Here is a 16,823-nt window from a genome sequence, read left to right as displayed (position 1 = left end):
GATAAACTTTATTATGGACTAATAGATGATGATAAGGAATATATATTAAATATTAATGACGGAATAATGCAATGAATATGCACTAGAATAACTAAATAAAATTGCATAAGAAATTTAATTTTTTAATTATTTTTATCGATAATCGTATTATCAACTATTTTTATAGATTAACATAATATATATAATGATTTATTTTTAATTTTTATTACTTATTTAGAAATCATTTTATAATACTACAATCCTTTTATAATAATTGATATTTTAAAAAAATATAATTTATATAAATATATAATTACAGTTTGATAATTTCATTCAATTAATCTTTAATCCCCAAACAAACCCTTTGTAACATTTACGAGAGAGCGGTGAAAACAAGAAAATAACCGAAATTATGGAAACTTTTGCTCTAGCGGATTTGGCAAATCACATCGCTTTCAGGACTTGCCTATTTGTTCGTACAAGTGCATTGTAATTCGAGCAGATGTTTATAAATTCTCAGCTTATTTTTGCCGCCTGTATACCATAAAACGCCTCTCAACTTGTGAAAGAATCTCAAAGTAATCAGACTCTCAAAGATTTCATCCAATGGCAATCTGAGCGAGAGGTTACAATATCTACCTACTTAGCCATGGATTCACCGTCAGGTAAACGGTGCAGGAGAAGCGCCGGTCTAGGTAAGTGGCGATGCAGCGAAATGGCGTTGCCTTCAAGCTCGTATTGCGAGAAGCACAACTTGCAAAGAAATAAACAGGCTCAAAAAAGAATTCGCGGAGATGGAGATAATAACAGCAACTGTAAATCCCGCAAGTTAAAGAGAAGTGGCAGTGTGGGAGGTGAATTCAGCCGATCGGAAATGAACAAGAAGAAGAACAGGAGAGAGGAGGAGTTGAGCGGTGGATCGGAAGAAGGGGACGGGCTTGTCTTGACAGAGATGTTGGCCAGGGAGCGCGAAAAGGAAGAGAAAGATATCCAGGGGAGTAAGGTTGGTTCTCGAAATTCAGTGAAGGAGATAGTGGATTCCGGTGAAGGAAAAGCTAATTCCCGTAAAAAACAAGCCTCCGTTAAAGCTGTTAGGAATGGTGCCGGTAGAGAGAAAAAATCCATCGAGAAGGTTATTTCAACATATATATACCATTTTAAATATGAAACTGCTAGCGTACTTTAATTTCTGCTTCCACTTCATTCATATTTTACAACAGAAATGAGTACAGTGGAGTTTCGTTGTTTAAGTGTAGTTTTGTGCATCAATAAATTGTATTGATGAAGCAGTAACTGCTTTATATCCAATGTATTTGCATCATGTTCAAAATTGATCTATATCTCAAAAGAATAACTTTTGCATTGCAGAATAAGACGAGTAAAAGCAAAGAATTTGGAAGTTTAATGTGTCATCAGTGCCAAAGGAACGACAAGAGTGGTGTTGTTTTTTGTTCCAGTTGTCAAAGGAAGCGTTATTGTTACGAGTGCATTGAAAAGTGGTAAGTTTAGCGATACAGATTTTGACAAGACCATGCTTGAACATGCTCGGGTTCTCATATTTGGCACTAGTTCCCTTTTGGTTACCTTTTTATATATGTAGCTGAATTGTTTGGGATGAAATAGGTATTCGGAGAAAACAAGGGATGAAGTTGAGGCTGTATGTCCGTATTGTCGTGGAAATTGCAATTGTAAAGCTTGTTTGCGTGAAGTTTTGGTTGTCAAGGTAGAAGCCTTTAATTTCTTTCTCTATGTAATCTAACTGCCTAATGTGCATGTCGTTTCCGTTTTCTTTTGTGGTTGTTATTCTTGTTTATTTTGTTCTTTGACAGGATACCCGCAAGGATATAGAGGCCAGTGTCAAATTGGAGTGGCTAAAATATTTGCTTCATAAAGCTCTCCCAGTTCTTAAGCATATATACAGGGAGCAGAGCTCTGAAATAGAGATTGAAGCAGACATAAAAGGTAAAAAATGACACAAAGCACTTGTAAATGAAATTAGTTTATGCTCCTTATGCTTGATATTCTTATGGCTCTTTTATGTTAGGATCTCAATTGGCAGAAATTGATATAACAAGGTCTAAGTTGGACAAAAGCGAACGTTTGTACTGGTATGTTTTCAAACTTTTTAAAAATAAATCCGTTGAGACTTGGTTATCAAATTTGAACTTAATTGAAGGAACTGTGCATTTTTTTGTACGACAGTGACAACTGCAATACATCAATTGTTAACTTTCACAGAAGCTGCTCCAGATGTTGTTATGATTTATGCTTAATCTGTTGTCAAGAGCTAAGAGAAGGCCGCCAACCTTGTGCTAATGAAGCAGAAACATCCAGCCAACAGTTAGTTGAAAGAGCTAGTTTTCAAACTATAGAGAAGGATGAAAAAAGTAATGCACCAAGGAGAAGACATGGATGGGAAAGCCAAGTGCATTCACCCGGTAACGATAAAGCTGTTACATCTTCTCATTTGCCTGATTGGCGAGCTAATGCTAATGGTAGCATTCCATGTCCTCCAAGTGACTATGGAGGTTGTGGTGCTTCTACACTTGAGTTGAGGCGTGTTTTTAAAGCTAACTGGGTAACAAAGCTGATAATTAATGCCGAGGACATTACCAGTAGATACAAGCCACCTGATGTTGATTTCTATATGGAATGTTCTTCATGCCAGAATGCTTTAGATGGAAACAGCAACAGTAGTTCTAATGTGAGGCATGCAGCTAACAGGAAAGAGTGTTGTGATAACTACTTATTCTGCCCAAATGCTCATGATATATCAGATGATGAAAGTGAGCATTTTCAGAGGCATTGGATGAGGGGTGAACCTGTGATTGTCCGTAATGTTCTAGAGAAAACATCTGGCCTTAGTTGGGAACCCATGGTCATGTGGAGGGCTTTCAGAGAAACAGGTTCCAATGTAAAATTCAAAGAAGAGACTCGAAGCGTAAGGGCCATTGATTGCTTAGATTGGTGTGAGGTTAGTTATTAGTTATGTAACCTCTAAGTTCTGTTGAATGTTATAATTTCAGTAGATCTAACATGTTTATTAGTGTCATGTAGGTCGAAATTAATATTCACCAATTTTTCATGGGCTACTTAGAGGGTCGTATGCACAACACTTGCTGGCCAGAAATGTTGAAATTGAAGGATTGGCCTTCATCAACCTTATTTGAAGAACGTTTGCCCAGGCATAATGCTGAATTTATTGCTGCACTCCCTTTCAGTGACTACGCTGATCCAAAATTTGGCTTTTTAAACCTTGCTGCACGGCTTCCAGAGGGATCATTGAAGCCAGATATGGGACCCAAGACATATATTGCATACGGATGCTCTGAAGAACTTGGTAGAGGCGATTCTGTGACAAAGTTGCATTGTGACATGTCTGATGCGGTATTGTTTCATCTACAGCTTTCATCTTATGTGGCAAGACAATGATATCTAGCATTTTTCTCTGTAGACTTCAATTTTCTAATGTTTTATAGATATGATAATAGGTAAATGTATTGACACACACAACTAAGGTGAAAATTTCTCCCTGGCAACGCAAAGAGATAGAAAGCATGCAGAACATGCATGCTGCGGAAGACATGCAAGAGCTATATGGGGGTGTAGATAAAGCTAAGGTTGGAATGGAAGAAAGATTATTGAAGACAACCCATGGGGACAAGATCATTGTTACTGATTGCGCAAAGAATGGAAGCATGGAGCATGGGCACTTGTTGTTGGAAGAGAAACACATAAAGGAAGGGAAACTGGATAACGAACAATCAAATGCTAATCCACCCGTTCCAGATTCCGGGAATCTAAAGATTGCAGGATTGGATGAATCAAAGCCTGGAATGGGGCATTCTGTTTCCTCTGAAAATTGGAAAAACAATAGTATTGGGACAGAGTTGCTTCAAGTAAATGATTCAAATCCTCGCATTCTTGATTTTAATAAAAATGGTGTGACACAATCATTAGGGGTTAATAATAACCCTGAAAAAGGCTCCTTCGAGGAAAACAGTGACAGAAAATTAACTTCAAATATGCCGAAAGTTGAACCACACAAATTCTCTTTGTCTAGCAGTGCAGATGAAAGGGATAATCTATTTGTTGAAAATTTGAATAATAAATCAAGCATCTTGAAGCATAATGTGAAGGTAGAAGCAGAGTCATTTCCAGAAAATAATGACAAAGGGAGAACTGATAAAAAAATGGAAAATTTTGAAATGGAGAGCTCTTCATCAAGCAGCATGCTAGATAAGGACTACTTGAAAACAAGAAGAATGGATCATAGTTTAAGATTGGAGAAAGAGGTCAAAAATATTTCAGGAAAGGACCAAATGGATGAAAATGTCTACTCTTCAGAGTTAAATGCTGCCACAGCAGAATACGTGACTGTGAAGTTAAACGAGCAAAGCGTAAAACAATCTAAAGGTGGAGGAAACAATTCTTCTAATGGTGCGGATGTTCTGAAAGAGATTCTTTTGTTGGAAAATTGACAATCTCTACTGATTATGCTGTTTTTGATGTCAATGCAGTGGTAACTGAGAGCGAAGGTTTAGCTGATTGGAGTGCATCCTACCTAGAAAAGATTAAATGTTCAAACGACATGGTGGTAACGAGGAAAGACAAATTTGGGATTTCATTCTCTGGTGATTGTGCACTTAGTGTCCCTGTTTCGAAAGAATCAGACCAAGAGGCTGTCAAGGATATAGGAAATGATGATAACTTAGAACTGGTCAAAGGTGGTGCTGTCTGGGATATCTTTCGCAAGCAGGATGTTCCTAAAATCATTCAGTATTTGGAAAAGCACAAGAAGGAATTTCGCCATGTTAACAATCTTCCTGTAATTTCGGTGAGTACCCTTACTGCTACTGTTGAACTTTTAGTATGTTTTCTATACTGGAGAGCTGAACTACTTTTCTCAGGTCATTCATCCCATTCATGATCAGACTCTTTTTTTAAATGAGAGGCATAAAAGGCAACTGAAAGAGGAATTTGGTAAGAATATTCTCTTTATCGGTCAATAGCAGAAGTACAATGTTCCATCATTCATACCGCAACTGTGTCATTAATATTTGGTGTTGAATGCAGATGTGGAACCTTGGACGTTTGAGCAATACCTTGGTGAGGCTGTTTTCATTCCTGCCGGATGCCCTCATCAAGTGAGAAATAGACAAGTAATCCCTCGGCTACTGACAATCTTATGTGTAGAATGTCTTAAATTTCATCTTGCACTATTAATTCCATTAACTTCCTATTTTCTCTTTTACTAGTCTTGTATTAAGGTTGCACTGGATTTCGTTTCTCCCGACAACATTGAGGAATGCCTTCGATTAACTAATGAGTTCCGTAAGCTCCCAAAGAACCATAGAGCCAAGGAGGACAAGTTAGAGGTAAGAAATTTGAATTTAGTTTCTTTATTTGTTTGAATAGGTTTAAGTAGAATGCATTTGGTAGCCAATTTTAATGATGTTATGCTTAACTTTGAAAAGCCTTTGGAATGGACATATTCAACGGTCTCTCCTTAAGTTAGGTTTTTATGTTGTAGGGTTACTTGGTAAAGTAAGTTAGGTTCAGGGTAGTTAGATGATAGAATTCTATATATGTTTACAGCTCTTTGTAATTAAGGTAAATGCATTTTCAGAATTAAAAAAATTCTCCCATCCTCTTGCCTCAACCATCTCTTTTGCTTTCATTGTTGAATTTTGACATGGTATCAAAGCCTACCAAAGACTCCAATTACCTTCATCTTTTCTTTGTTTTTCATTGTTCTTGATTGATATGTTTTTCGGTTATACGGTTTATATATCATTTTGTATTGTGATTTTATCACATTCATTGTTGTCTCTTTAAGTTTTTTTTTCTTGGTTCAAATTGGAGTGTTTGGAACTTTGTAACAATTGTGAACGAGCATGAATTCAGCAATGGAGGTTTTGCAGCTGTAGTCTCTATTGATTCCAACCATCTGTTGTACTTTCATCTGTCAAATACACTAGGCACGCTTCTTGTTTCGAACCAACTATTGGGGTTTGAGAATTACAAATGTTTGGAGGCGTTAGATGCGCTCTACATTGTTGGCAAAGAATAAATTGGGCTTTGTTGATGGAGTTTGCCAAAAGGAATCTTATGATCCCATCTTTCATCATTAATTGGAGCGCTGTAATGCCATTGTTCTTTCTTGGATTTTGAATGCAGTTTATAAAGAATTTTTAATAAGAATCTTCTTTGTATCAAGTGCTTCTTTAGTTTGGCAAGATATTGAAGAAAGGCACGATAAGGTTGATGGTACTTGGGTTTATTTTCTCCATCAAGAAATTCCTTCTCATGTGCAAGGTATCTCGTCAATCTTTATCTATTCTACTCCAATCATATTGTTATAGGCTGAATTTGATGCATTAATGCCGCTTGTTCTCGTGATGCGTCAAGGAAAACATTCAACATGTTACTCAACAAAGGCTCTTTCAGTTTTTGAGGGGTCTAAATGAACCCATAACACTATTAAGATTAGTATTTTACTAAGGCCAAAGTGTTTTTGGAAAAAAAATACTTTTGTGGAGAAGTTAAAATTTTCGACTTTTGATAAAAGTGTTTTTTGGCCAATTTTTAATATGGGAGAGATATTTTTTTTTTTTTAAAATAACTTGTTTAGGAATGTTTTTTTCTCAAAAGGCCTCATGCAGCCCTTGCCAACAATTAATCAAGCATGTTCTATGCTTGTCCAAGAAGAGTCACAAGGCAACACTCTGCAGCTTTAAATTCCAAAGCAATGTTTGCGCCTACTGCCTTGTAATCTTCGAATGCTCAACAAATAAAAAAAAAGTCCAATGGTATATTTAACGACGGCAAAGTTAAAGTGCACAAGAAAGAGAATTATTGCTGACTGATTGGATACCCATCAGATTTCAAATTTACAGAGAAAAGGAATCTAAGTTTATCATCCTCAGCAAATCATGTTATTGCCTTGGAATCTTTAGATGGAAATGACGCTTTGACATCTCAACAGGCTTTAGTCTTTACTCAAGCATAGTATCAACAAATTCTGGATTACTTAATAAGGGAATATCTGTTGATGCAACTGCAATATGACAGGTATGATTTCTTGATTCACCTCTATCAAAATATCATCCTTAGAATGGATCTTGAACACACGGGCTACTAATCATATGATATCTGACTTGCAATGTTCAAAATCTCCAATTTCTTGCCCTTCTTAATCAAGTTTTGTTCAATTGTCTAATGGTGAAGCAATCCCCATTACACATATTGGTTCATATACTCTTCCAATTGATGATAATCTTACCAGCATTCTCTACATACCAGATTTTCATTACGACTTGCTTTCCATTTCGAAATGCACCCTAGATCTAAATTGCTTTCTTTCATTCTATCCTGATAAAGAATAAAGTCTGCCATATCAAAATCATTCATTTACTAAGTTAGCTTCTGTATCTTTCATTGTTTTTTTTTAATTATAAAAATTAGAATAATCTCTTTGGCATAATGGATGTAGACATGCATCATTGTCAAAAATGAACTAAATGTCTCTTTTCCAAAATAAAATCTTGAATAAAAATTATTAGCATAATAATAAATTTAGGCCTCAACATTTATCTATTTTTTTTATTTTGATTTTATCCATTTTGGTAAAACCACCTTACCCTCAACAAAAATTTTAGTCAAATTATTATTTTTATCTAAAAGCTGACTGAAAACTTCATCCTTTTTTGGTTTTTTTAAAAAAAATTATGAAGTTTTTTTTGAATATTTTAATAATTTTGTAATTTTTATGAAGTATATATCAATTGTTGAGTGAATTGTCATGCAATGCCGATAAAATTTTAATAGTAATTTTTTCTTTTTTTAAAAAAAATTTTGACTAGAATTTGAAATTTGAGAGCTAAAGTGAAAAAAAAAAATTAGAGTCAAAATGACAAAAATGAAAATGTTAGGAGGCAAAGCCAAAATCATGTTATTTAATGTTTTGTTTGTCCTCTTGTTATTTAATCTTCACTACATTTTTCAATTGACTAATCGTGTTGTGACATTATTTTTTTCTTTTATTTACATTGACTTGTGGGGTTCATATCGTATATCTACCTATAAATGTCATAAATTTCTTAACCATTGTTGATGATCATACTAGGATTACATGAATACTTGAAAGTGATATAGTTGTTTGTTTAAAACCATTTATTCTTATAGTTCAAACTGCTTGTATTTAAATCGTTAAAATTGATAATAGTGATCGAAAATTTTAATTCAGAAAGCAACCCTTCTCTTCTCTTGGCATGATTCATCAAAGTTGATGTGTTCATAATCCATAATATAATAAAGTGTTTGAATGAAAAACATAGACTTGTTAGAGGGTTGTTAAAACAGAGTGGCAATCAAAATTGATTTGACAATTAAGTTTCTTAGAGAATTTACTAATGGAAATCAAGTTATAAGGGCATTCTGAAGCATAGACAACTGATATTAAAGGTAAAGGCAAATAGATGGGATAAATTTTCCTGACACCTTTGACCAAAGTTTGAAATCCATTAGCTAAGTTAACTGTAGTGGAGGAAGCAGAAGAAGGGGTGAGAGTATAAAATTATTTTTATTACTAGAAATATGGTCGAAAACATCTAAGTTAAATATCTAAGGTCCATTTGATGAAAAATGAGTTCCACCAGCAAAAAAAATTACCGAATTGTTGTTTCAAGGCTTGATATTATAAATACTCATCATATTCTGATTTAGATAACGTGATAGATTTGACTCGTCTTTGTGTATGAGAAATTAGAAGAGGAATAGGCCTATCTCCTTAAACTTGGTTACATGTGCAATGGGTCGATTATTGCAAGAGAATCTCCCATGTAAAGCCCAACAAATGTCACATATGTGCCCACTTTTATCATAGTAGGTGCTATGAGGCTAAGCTCTCTCCTCCTTCCTTTTTTACTATCGCCTTGTGGGCTTGTATCCTAAATGGTTAGCATAGATGATTATACCTCTCATTGAGCTTAAGTTAAGGAGATGCGAAGTAGTCAAACAGTTATCTAATCAGGAATTGGAATGGTTGAGCTAGTATTAATATGATTTTCATCGAAGCTAAATATGTACGCAATCCAATCAGAGCAAGAACCATAAAGAATTTATCCCTTTACTTCTCCTGATACCCAACATTCTTAATAAGAAGCATAACAACTTTAAACTCATCCCTCAACAATTCAACTTGACCCAAATAACTAGTCATATCTTATTGACTTTACTGTAGATGGACAAGATCTGAAATAACTTTGCTGATCCACTGAATATCATTAGTATATAGGTCCTTGGCCTTAGCCAAACTCTGTAAGAAGTTTTGCAAGACTAGCAATGTATGTAACTTTGGCTCAAGCGAATGTCATAGCAGGCTACATAATTGAGATCAAGTTTAACCTAATAATCTCTACTCTTTTCATCAACGGCTTAACATCTTTTTTAAGACGTTCTCTATAGCCTTTCCCCATGAATCACAATTCGACAGAAGCAACCTAAGAAACATAATTATTATTGCATTATAGTTTGATAGTAGTAATAGTAGAATAATTATAGAAAGCAGAGAAGAAAAGTTTGGTAGAACTTGAAGGATCCATAGCAAGGGAGAAAGAAAATTAATTAAAATGGTAAGTTAAGGTTGAAACTATACGGGGCAGCACCACTGGAGGGGGACGGACAGCACAAACCTTCATGAAGACTCATGGAGGAGAACGATAGCGGGAAGATGGTGCATGCACTTTCAAATGCCAGCGCGTAGGAGATGAGTAGAAACCTTTGTGGTGCGTGTGTGGGCTACACAAGCCGATTCTGGCAATGATATTTCGACCGGAGGGTCGACAAAGGCTACATAATTTAATGGGAGGGGCGATGAGAGTGGTTTAGCAGAATACCATGTGAAATTGAGAGAGAAAGAAGAAGAGAATAGAGAAGAAATAAGGTTGTTGTTCCATTTCTATTATGGTTGTTTCAGCCGTGAGGAAAATAGAGGAAAAATAGAGAAGAGAGGGAAACATTCTAAATCCATTTCTATATACATATGCTCTTTATACTAGTAGTTATATATATAAAGAAGGAAATATCAAAGATTACACTTCCTAATTCTATGCTAGTCCGATCCCTAAGTTTTTGCTAGTCAATATGATACATTAACGTAAGATTACTATCATCAACAATAAAAATAAAATAAAAATACATAAAATGTATTTAAAAATTTAAAAGATTTTTAAAAAAAATTCATAAAAAGTTTTAAAAACTTGTGCATATCAACAATGAAGGAAATATGGATTGCCATGCTGTTATGTTTGTGTTGTTTAAATTTTAACAATTCAATTAACTTTTCTATAAAAAAATAATTTTATTAAAATTTAAAGGTTAGGGATGATCCCAAAAAAAAATTAAGGCCAAAATAATAAAAAAATAAGTAAACATAAGAAGTGTTGGAAGACAAGCACATGAAAAGTAGTTCCCATACTGTATGGAATAGTTCCTATTGGTTGCAAATGAGTATATAAAGTAAAGTGCCAATGGATAGGTTGAAAGGTTCAACCATGTTTAGTGGCAAAGGGATATGGCTAGAAGGAAGGAATTGATTAGTGCGTCACCTTTTTCTGGTTGCAAAACAAGTTACCGAGAGGCTTGTTATTGTTACAGTATCAATGTTCAATTGGCCTATGTATCAAATGGATGTGTACAAAAGGTATACATGGAGCTTCCATCAAGATTTCACAATCATGGGGAGAATTGAGTATGTGAGTTTCTCAAGCTCCTTTATGGCCTGAAGCAAGCTTCTCACCAATGGAATTTAAAACTTACAAAAGCTGTCTTTGGTGATGGTTACTCATAGAGGAAGCATGACTACTCAATGTTCACTAAAAGACAAGAACGTAAAATTGTTGTTTTGTTTTTATATGTGGATGATCTTTACCATACAAATGATGTTGTTTTAATATCATACTTGAAGTTCATAATACACCAGCATTTCAAAATGAAGGACCCTAGAACCAGTAAGGCCAAAAGTTGGAATTGTTTTGAATGAGAGAAAATATGTCTCAGAACTTATTTTAGACACAAGGCTAGAGGGAGCCAAAACAGCCGGCATTCTGTTGGAAACTAAAAAACCTTCCACCAAAAATGATTATTAGCATTTGCAGATAGATACTCATGAAGTCTTTGAAGATGTAACTCTTTATCAACAGCTCATAGGAAGGATCTTGTATTTAAAACACACAAGATCGAACATCACATATGCAGTTGGCACTTTAAGCCATTTCATGTAGAAGTAAAAAAAGTCGCATTACGAAGTTGCATCCAATTGGTAAGGTATATCAAGAAGGATCCAGGACAAGGCATTCTTTTTATTGCCTTTGGTTCTCCAAAATTAGTTGCATATTGCAATTCTAATTGGGCTTCTTGTCTTATGACTAGAAAGTCAATGATAGATTTCTATAAAAAAGCTAAGAAACTCTTTTATATCCTAGAAGTTGAAGCAAAACACTATTTCAAGGTCCTCAATCAAAGCTAAATACAGGAGGATGGCACTCACTATTGCAAAACTTGTTTAGTTATTAGGACTTGTAAAGGAAATTGCATTTGAAGACAAAAGACCCATCAAGCTGTCTATGACAATCAAGCAGCCCTTGAAATTGCTACCAATTAGACATGTTTAAGGGTAGGACTACTCATCCAAGCCCAAAGATCTACCCGAAATTTAAGAGTATTTACAAAAAATTTTAGACTCGAAAAATGAGTTTGGGCAAAAAAATTGGTCAAAAGTCGAGCTTGGACTCTAGCATTCAAGGCCTGAGCTTGGCCCTACCTATTTTTTAAGTTTGTGTTATATTATATTATGCTATTTTATATATTAAGTAATTTATAACACAAAAAATTTAAAATTTTAGTAATAAATAATACTATAATGTAAGCATACTAAAAAAAAGATTAATTTGCCTATGGATAGAAATTAAATCTCTAGTAACAAATCTTGGCTTGGATGGAGTGATGGTTAAAGCTCTTGTCAAATACTTATTTGGCACGGGTTCAAATTGTATTGTCCCATCCTTTACCCCTGCATAAAAGAATAATAAATGAGAAATATTTAAAATTATTAAATATTAAATTAAAAATAATATAAATATTTTTCAAAAAAATTAAAAATTAATATTGTAATTGCAACACCTTTAACTCGTATTCGTCACCAAAATAGGATTACAGAGTATTACCAGGGTTTACGGGTCAATCAGATAGAAATTTCAAACATTTCATTACATATCAATGCTCCCAATAAAACCAATTAAAATTATATATATTGTCCCTTAAACGAGTCCTCAAGACTCGAAATACATATTAGAAACAAGTCGAGACTAAATCGAAAACTCAGAAAATTTTTCAGAAATATTTAAAATTTTACACACTGCAAGGGTCACACGGCCATGTGGCTAGGTCGTGTGACTTACACGGTCAAGGGACACTCCCGTGTCTAAGGCCATGTAACTCATTGACTTGCAATTTTTTTAAAAGATACATGGGACGCACGACCGTGTCACCTGGTTGTGTGTCACACATGGCTAAGATACACGCTTGTGTCTCTGCTCGTGTGGACAAAAATAGGCTATTTTCCAAGCCACATTTCTCATCCAATTGGTCATCAACCTAACTCAACATTTTTAGATTACAATAAGTTATAACGAGGCATTCAAATCAAGCTAAGATCAAGTTTTAAACATATAATATCGTTACTTATAATCAATATGATTTTAGGCATCTCAAAAGATAGATTATAACAAGTATTGGTATATTCATGTATTCAATATGTTTTTATGTATAACTAACTTATATGCATATTTGTACCTAAGATTTACCAAGCTAATTTGCATGATTTCTAACCAAATCACTTACCTACCAAATCTTACCATTTGATACCAAAATGTATTCAAATACTAACATATTTAGCTATATATACTTTATATATCAAGGTACCAATTCATGATCAATTCATTGCATCCCAAAACACATGTACATAAATGCACTTTTAGCTAACATTTCACCTTTAACCATACAACCATAAACCAAACCACACATCAAACATATAAGATAAATATGCACCAAACCAAAATGTGCCAAAACACAAGCCAAATAAGTGGCTAATCTTAACAAAACTCGTATAGGCCAACATTAACCAGAATACCTATGCATGCCATTATAACCAAAATAAAAAAAATCTTAAAGTACCAATAGAACTGATGGATAGTATGATAAATCTCCAAAAAGCTTCCAACCGATTGAGCTTTCGATAATCTGAAAAGTAAAGGAAAACATATACGTAAGCAATGTATGCTTAGTAAGCTCGTATAAACTATAATCATATCAATCCATTTCATTATGAAATTTATACGTATCAAGAATAATCCAATATTGATATTGCAATACTCATAAAGATATATTCATCAACTCACAATGTGAATAAATCCATAGCCTTACTTATACATATTATCCCTAATATAGTAGAGTTTCCAACAACTTTATACTCTTCCAAATTTCTTTATTCTCATTTGTATTTCTTTACTTTTCACACTCATTCCATGTGTACAACACACAAGTCATAAGCATATCATATCACCATAACCATAAGCTATTGCATTTAAACATAGCCATTTTCAAATTAATTACATGATAAGCTATTTCATAAGAAATCACAAACTTAAAATTTACCACTGCTTCATGAGAATAAGCATATTTTCATTTGAGCACTTACATTTTTAATGCATCTTATAATTAAACATATTATCATTCAATCAATAGCTTGGCACTTGCCTAAGCATCAAACAACAACACTTGTTAGCGTACTTGAACATATTTCATATAAATTCAACATCAATATCCTTATTATCTCAACATGTCACACCTGAGTTTATTACTCATCTCAACTTACATAATTTCTATGTATCAACATATCAAATATATTCATATATATACATATCATGATGTGAATCAATCTTTTACCGTTTATTCATGTACATATATCATCCATTTTCGAGTTGACACAAAATAAATATATATATCTTTCAAATTCCATAAATAAATCACCTTACCGAGGTTTTCTCATATCGAAGAACGACTTACGAATAAGAATACATCGTTTTCAGAAGCCTGAAGGTTGAACAGAAGCACATAAGTGCTAAACAGAAACCCATAAGAGTTGAATGGAAGCTCATAAGAGCTGAACAAAAACCTGTAAGGGTTAAACTGAAGCTCAAAAGAGCTGAACGGAAACCCATTAGGGTTAAACAGAAACTCATATGAGTTAACAGAAGCTCGTGAGAGCTAAAAAAAAAAGTAAACACGAATGTTCGCAACAAATGCTGGACCTCGGTTTACTTGGGTAATTTTCCGTCAATTCATCCTTTGCATTTATCGTCAATTTATCTTTTGCCACAAAACGATTGTACTCAAATCCCCCGTTCTATTCATTTCGAACATTCAATTCAAATTTCATAATTTTAACAATATTTTACTTTCAACAATAGATATGAATAAATACATTATACCATTCATCAATTTAATATATAAACATTAAATTTTAACCATACGAACTTATTTGGCTAAATTGCAGAAATGTCAAAGTACAGGGGCATTTTGATAATTTTTTATTTTCCTCGATTTTCCACCCGACATTGATATAAATTAATAATTTCATTCAAAATATTAATTTAGACAATAAAAAATTCATTTCATGCAATTTGGACTTTTGACATTTTTACCAAATTGCCCCTAAAGTTTTATTTTTATTCAATTTAGTCTCTGAGCCTAAAACATGCAAATTAACCATTTTTAAAACAAACCCTAGCTAGCTGAATGTTCATAGTATTCAAAACATCCCATTTATGCAACAATTTCACATCAAATTCTTGTACTTTTATTAATTTAACAAATTAGTTCCTAATCGAAAAATTCATCAAAATCACTTAACAAAATACTTTTAAATAACAATTAATATCTCAAATTCATCATTTAACATAAAATATTTCATCAATGGAAACATCCAAAACCTTTAACAGTTTCAAAATCGAAAGTACGGATTAGTTGGATCTAATTGCAACGATATCAAAATATAAAAATTATAAAAAATAGGATCCATTCTACTTACATGTAAAGGAATAAAGCCAAAAACAGAAACCTACCCCATGCCTATGGTATTAGCTGGAATGAAATAAAAATGTTTTAATTTTACTTTAATTTATGTTAATTTCCATTTAATTACAAAATTGCCATTGGTTTTATATTATTTTATCATTTCCATTCAAGTTGCCGTCCAACTATATTAGTTTAGGCATATTTACCACCTAAGTCCTTCTTTTTTATTAATCATGCCATTTAATCACTCAATTATTATAATTAGTAAGTTTTTACACTATTTTCAATTTAGTCCTTTTTAATTAATTAATTATTGAAGCGTTAAAAATTTTCAACAAAACTTTAATACCACCTTATTGACATTCCGTAAATATTTATAAAAATATTTATGGCTCGATTTATAAAAACGAGGTCTCGATACCTCAATTTTTAAAACCACTTAACATTGGATTTTACCCTTCAAACCTAATAAGTCATCATAAAACATAAATTACTAATTCCAAAAATCTTTTCAAAACCATATCTGACTCGTAAAATTTACGAGCTTACTACTCGCCGAATTTGGTGGCCTCGAACCACTGTTTTCGACACCACTGAAAAAACGAGCTGTTACAGTCAGGCTTAAAATAGGCTTGAATTTACCATCTACAAATATTAGATTTATATTTTGAGTTAGGCTAAACTTAAGCAATAATAAAATATGTTAACATCATGTTTAAACCCAACTCAACTCATAAACACTTTTATTGCGAATCCAATATATCATAAAAGAACTGAAAATAGAGGGAGAAAACTCAGGAAAATCTTATTCAAACCCAACATATATCCATAAAAGGGCAACTAGTAGACATCATGACAAGAAATCTTGAAATGCAGCCGCATGGTTATTTTTACTTCTAAGTTGAGGGAGAGTGTAGAGAATCAATTAAACATGTTAATACTTGGGTTAGTTAGCTTCATGTTGACAGGTAAATTCATTTTCAGAATTAAAAAGAAAAAGAGAATTCTCCAATCTTCTTAATCATCTCTTCTTGCACTCATCATTGAATTTTGCCATGCATACAAAGTATCATCTACTGAATTGTCTAGAAGTTGAAAAAGAAGATGATTACATCGTACTGCAGGCATTATTAGAGATTCTATTAGAGGGAAGTTAGTAATTATGTTACAGATTTCATCAGATTTTCTCATCTACAGGTAAAAAAGATGGTGCTGTATGCTGTTAGTTCAACTGTGAAAGAGGCCCAAAGTCTGATGACGCCTAATCAGGTGTAAGATATATGTAAACTTTTAGAATCTTAATTTGGGGTTCAATAGTTTAGCCTGTAAATATCCGATGGATGGGGTTGTTCATAGTTGGATTGCGTTATTTTACCGGCCTTTTTTGCTCCTCAAGGTTGAAGTTGTAAATTGCACCAATCACCTTGTAAATGTTTTGTCATGCAGAATGTTAATTGTTAGTAGACATAATTTAGCCATGATAGAACAATAACAAAATTGGCCAGCTTTTTTGTTCTTTCTGTAATTTGCAACTCTCTATCTATAAATCTAATAACTGCACCTCACATATGACACAGACAAATCGAGTAAGTGTCGGAACATGTAAAGTTTAAGTCGAGTTCGTGGTGTAAGCATATGAATTTGATTTCTAAGTGTAAAATTCAAATCATAATCTATTAATCATATGGTCGAGGTCTTAATCCTCA

At 33.4% G+C, this 16,823-nt stretch overlaps 1 protein-coding gene across 6 annotated transcripts; it reads left to right on the top strand.

The window, feature by feature from the left end:
• Window positions 1–366: 366 nt before the first annotated feature.
• On the top strand, window positions 367–16,708 carry LOC107922997 (lysine-specific demethylase JMJ25). Of its 6 annotated transcripts, none has more exons than XR_005921047.1 (14): window positions 367–1,111; window positions 1,348–1,478; window positions 1,603–1,702; window positions 1,809–1,941; window positions 2,024–2,087; window positions 2,182–2,953; window positions 3,037–3,366; window positions 3,471–4,419; window positions 4,500–4,816; window positions 4,890–4,962; window positions 5,056–5,141; window positions 5,238–5,357; window positions 5,961–6,297; window positions 6,634–7,056. XR_005921047.1 is itself a non-coding variant. In XM_041105938.1 (13 exons), exons 1-13 carry the CDS (start codon window positions 629–631, stop codon window positions 16,390–16,392), a joined length of 3,636 nt encoding a protein of 1,211 aa, XP_040961872.1. In that variant the 5' UTR covers window positions 367–628; the 3' UTR covers window positions 16,393–16,708. The 6 variants fall into 6 exon arrangements, 4 of the variants coding, with proteins under 4 accessions (XP_040961872.1, XP_040961874.1, XP_040961873.1 ...); XR_005921048.1 differs by having other exon boundaries at window positions 368–1,111; window positions 3,471–4,395; XM_041105938.1 differs by lacking the exons at window positions 5,961–6,297; window positions 6,634–7,056 and adding an exon at window positions 16,315–16,708.
• Window positions 16,709–16,823: the final 115 nt, after the last annotated feature.

This window comes from Gossypium hirsutum, chromosome D11 (assembly GCF_007990345.1).
Source record: "Gossypium hirsutum isolate 1008001.06 chromosome D11, Gossypium_hirsutum_v2.1, whole genome shotgun sequence".
NCBI lineage: Eukaryota > Viridiplantae > Streptophyta > Magnoliopsida > Malvales > Malvaceae > Gossypium > Gossypium hirsutum.
The sequence above is the reverse complement of the archived record's forward strand: the minus strand, read 5'-3'. Positions and strand labels throughout refer to the sequence as shown.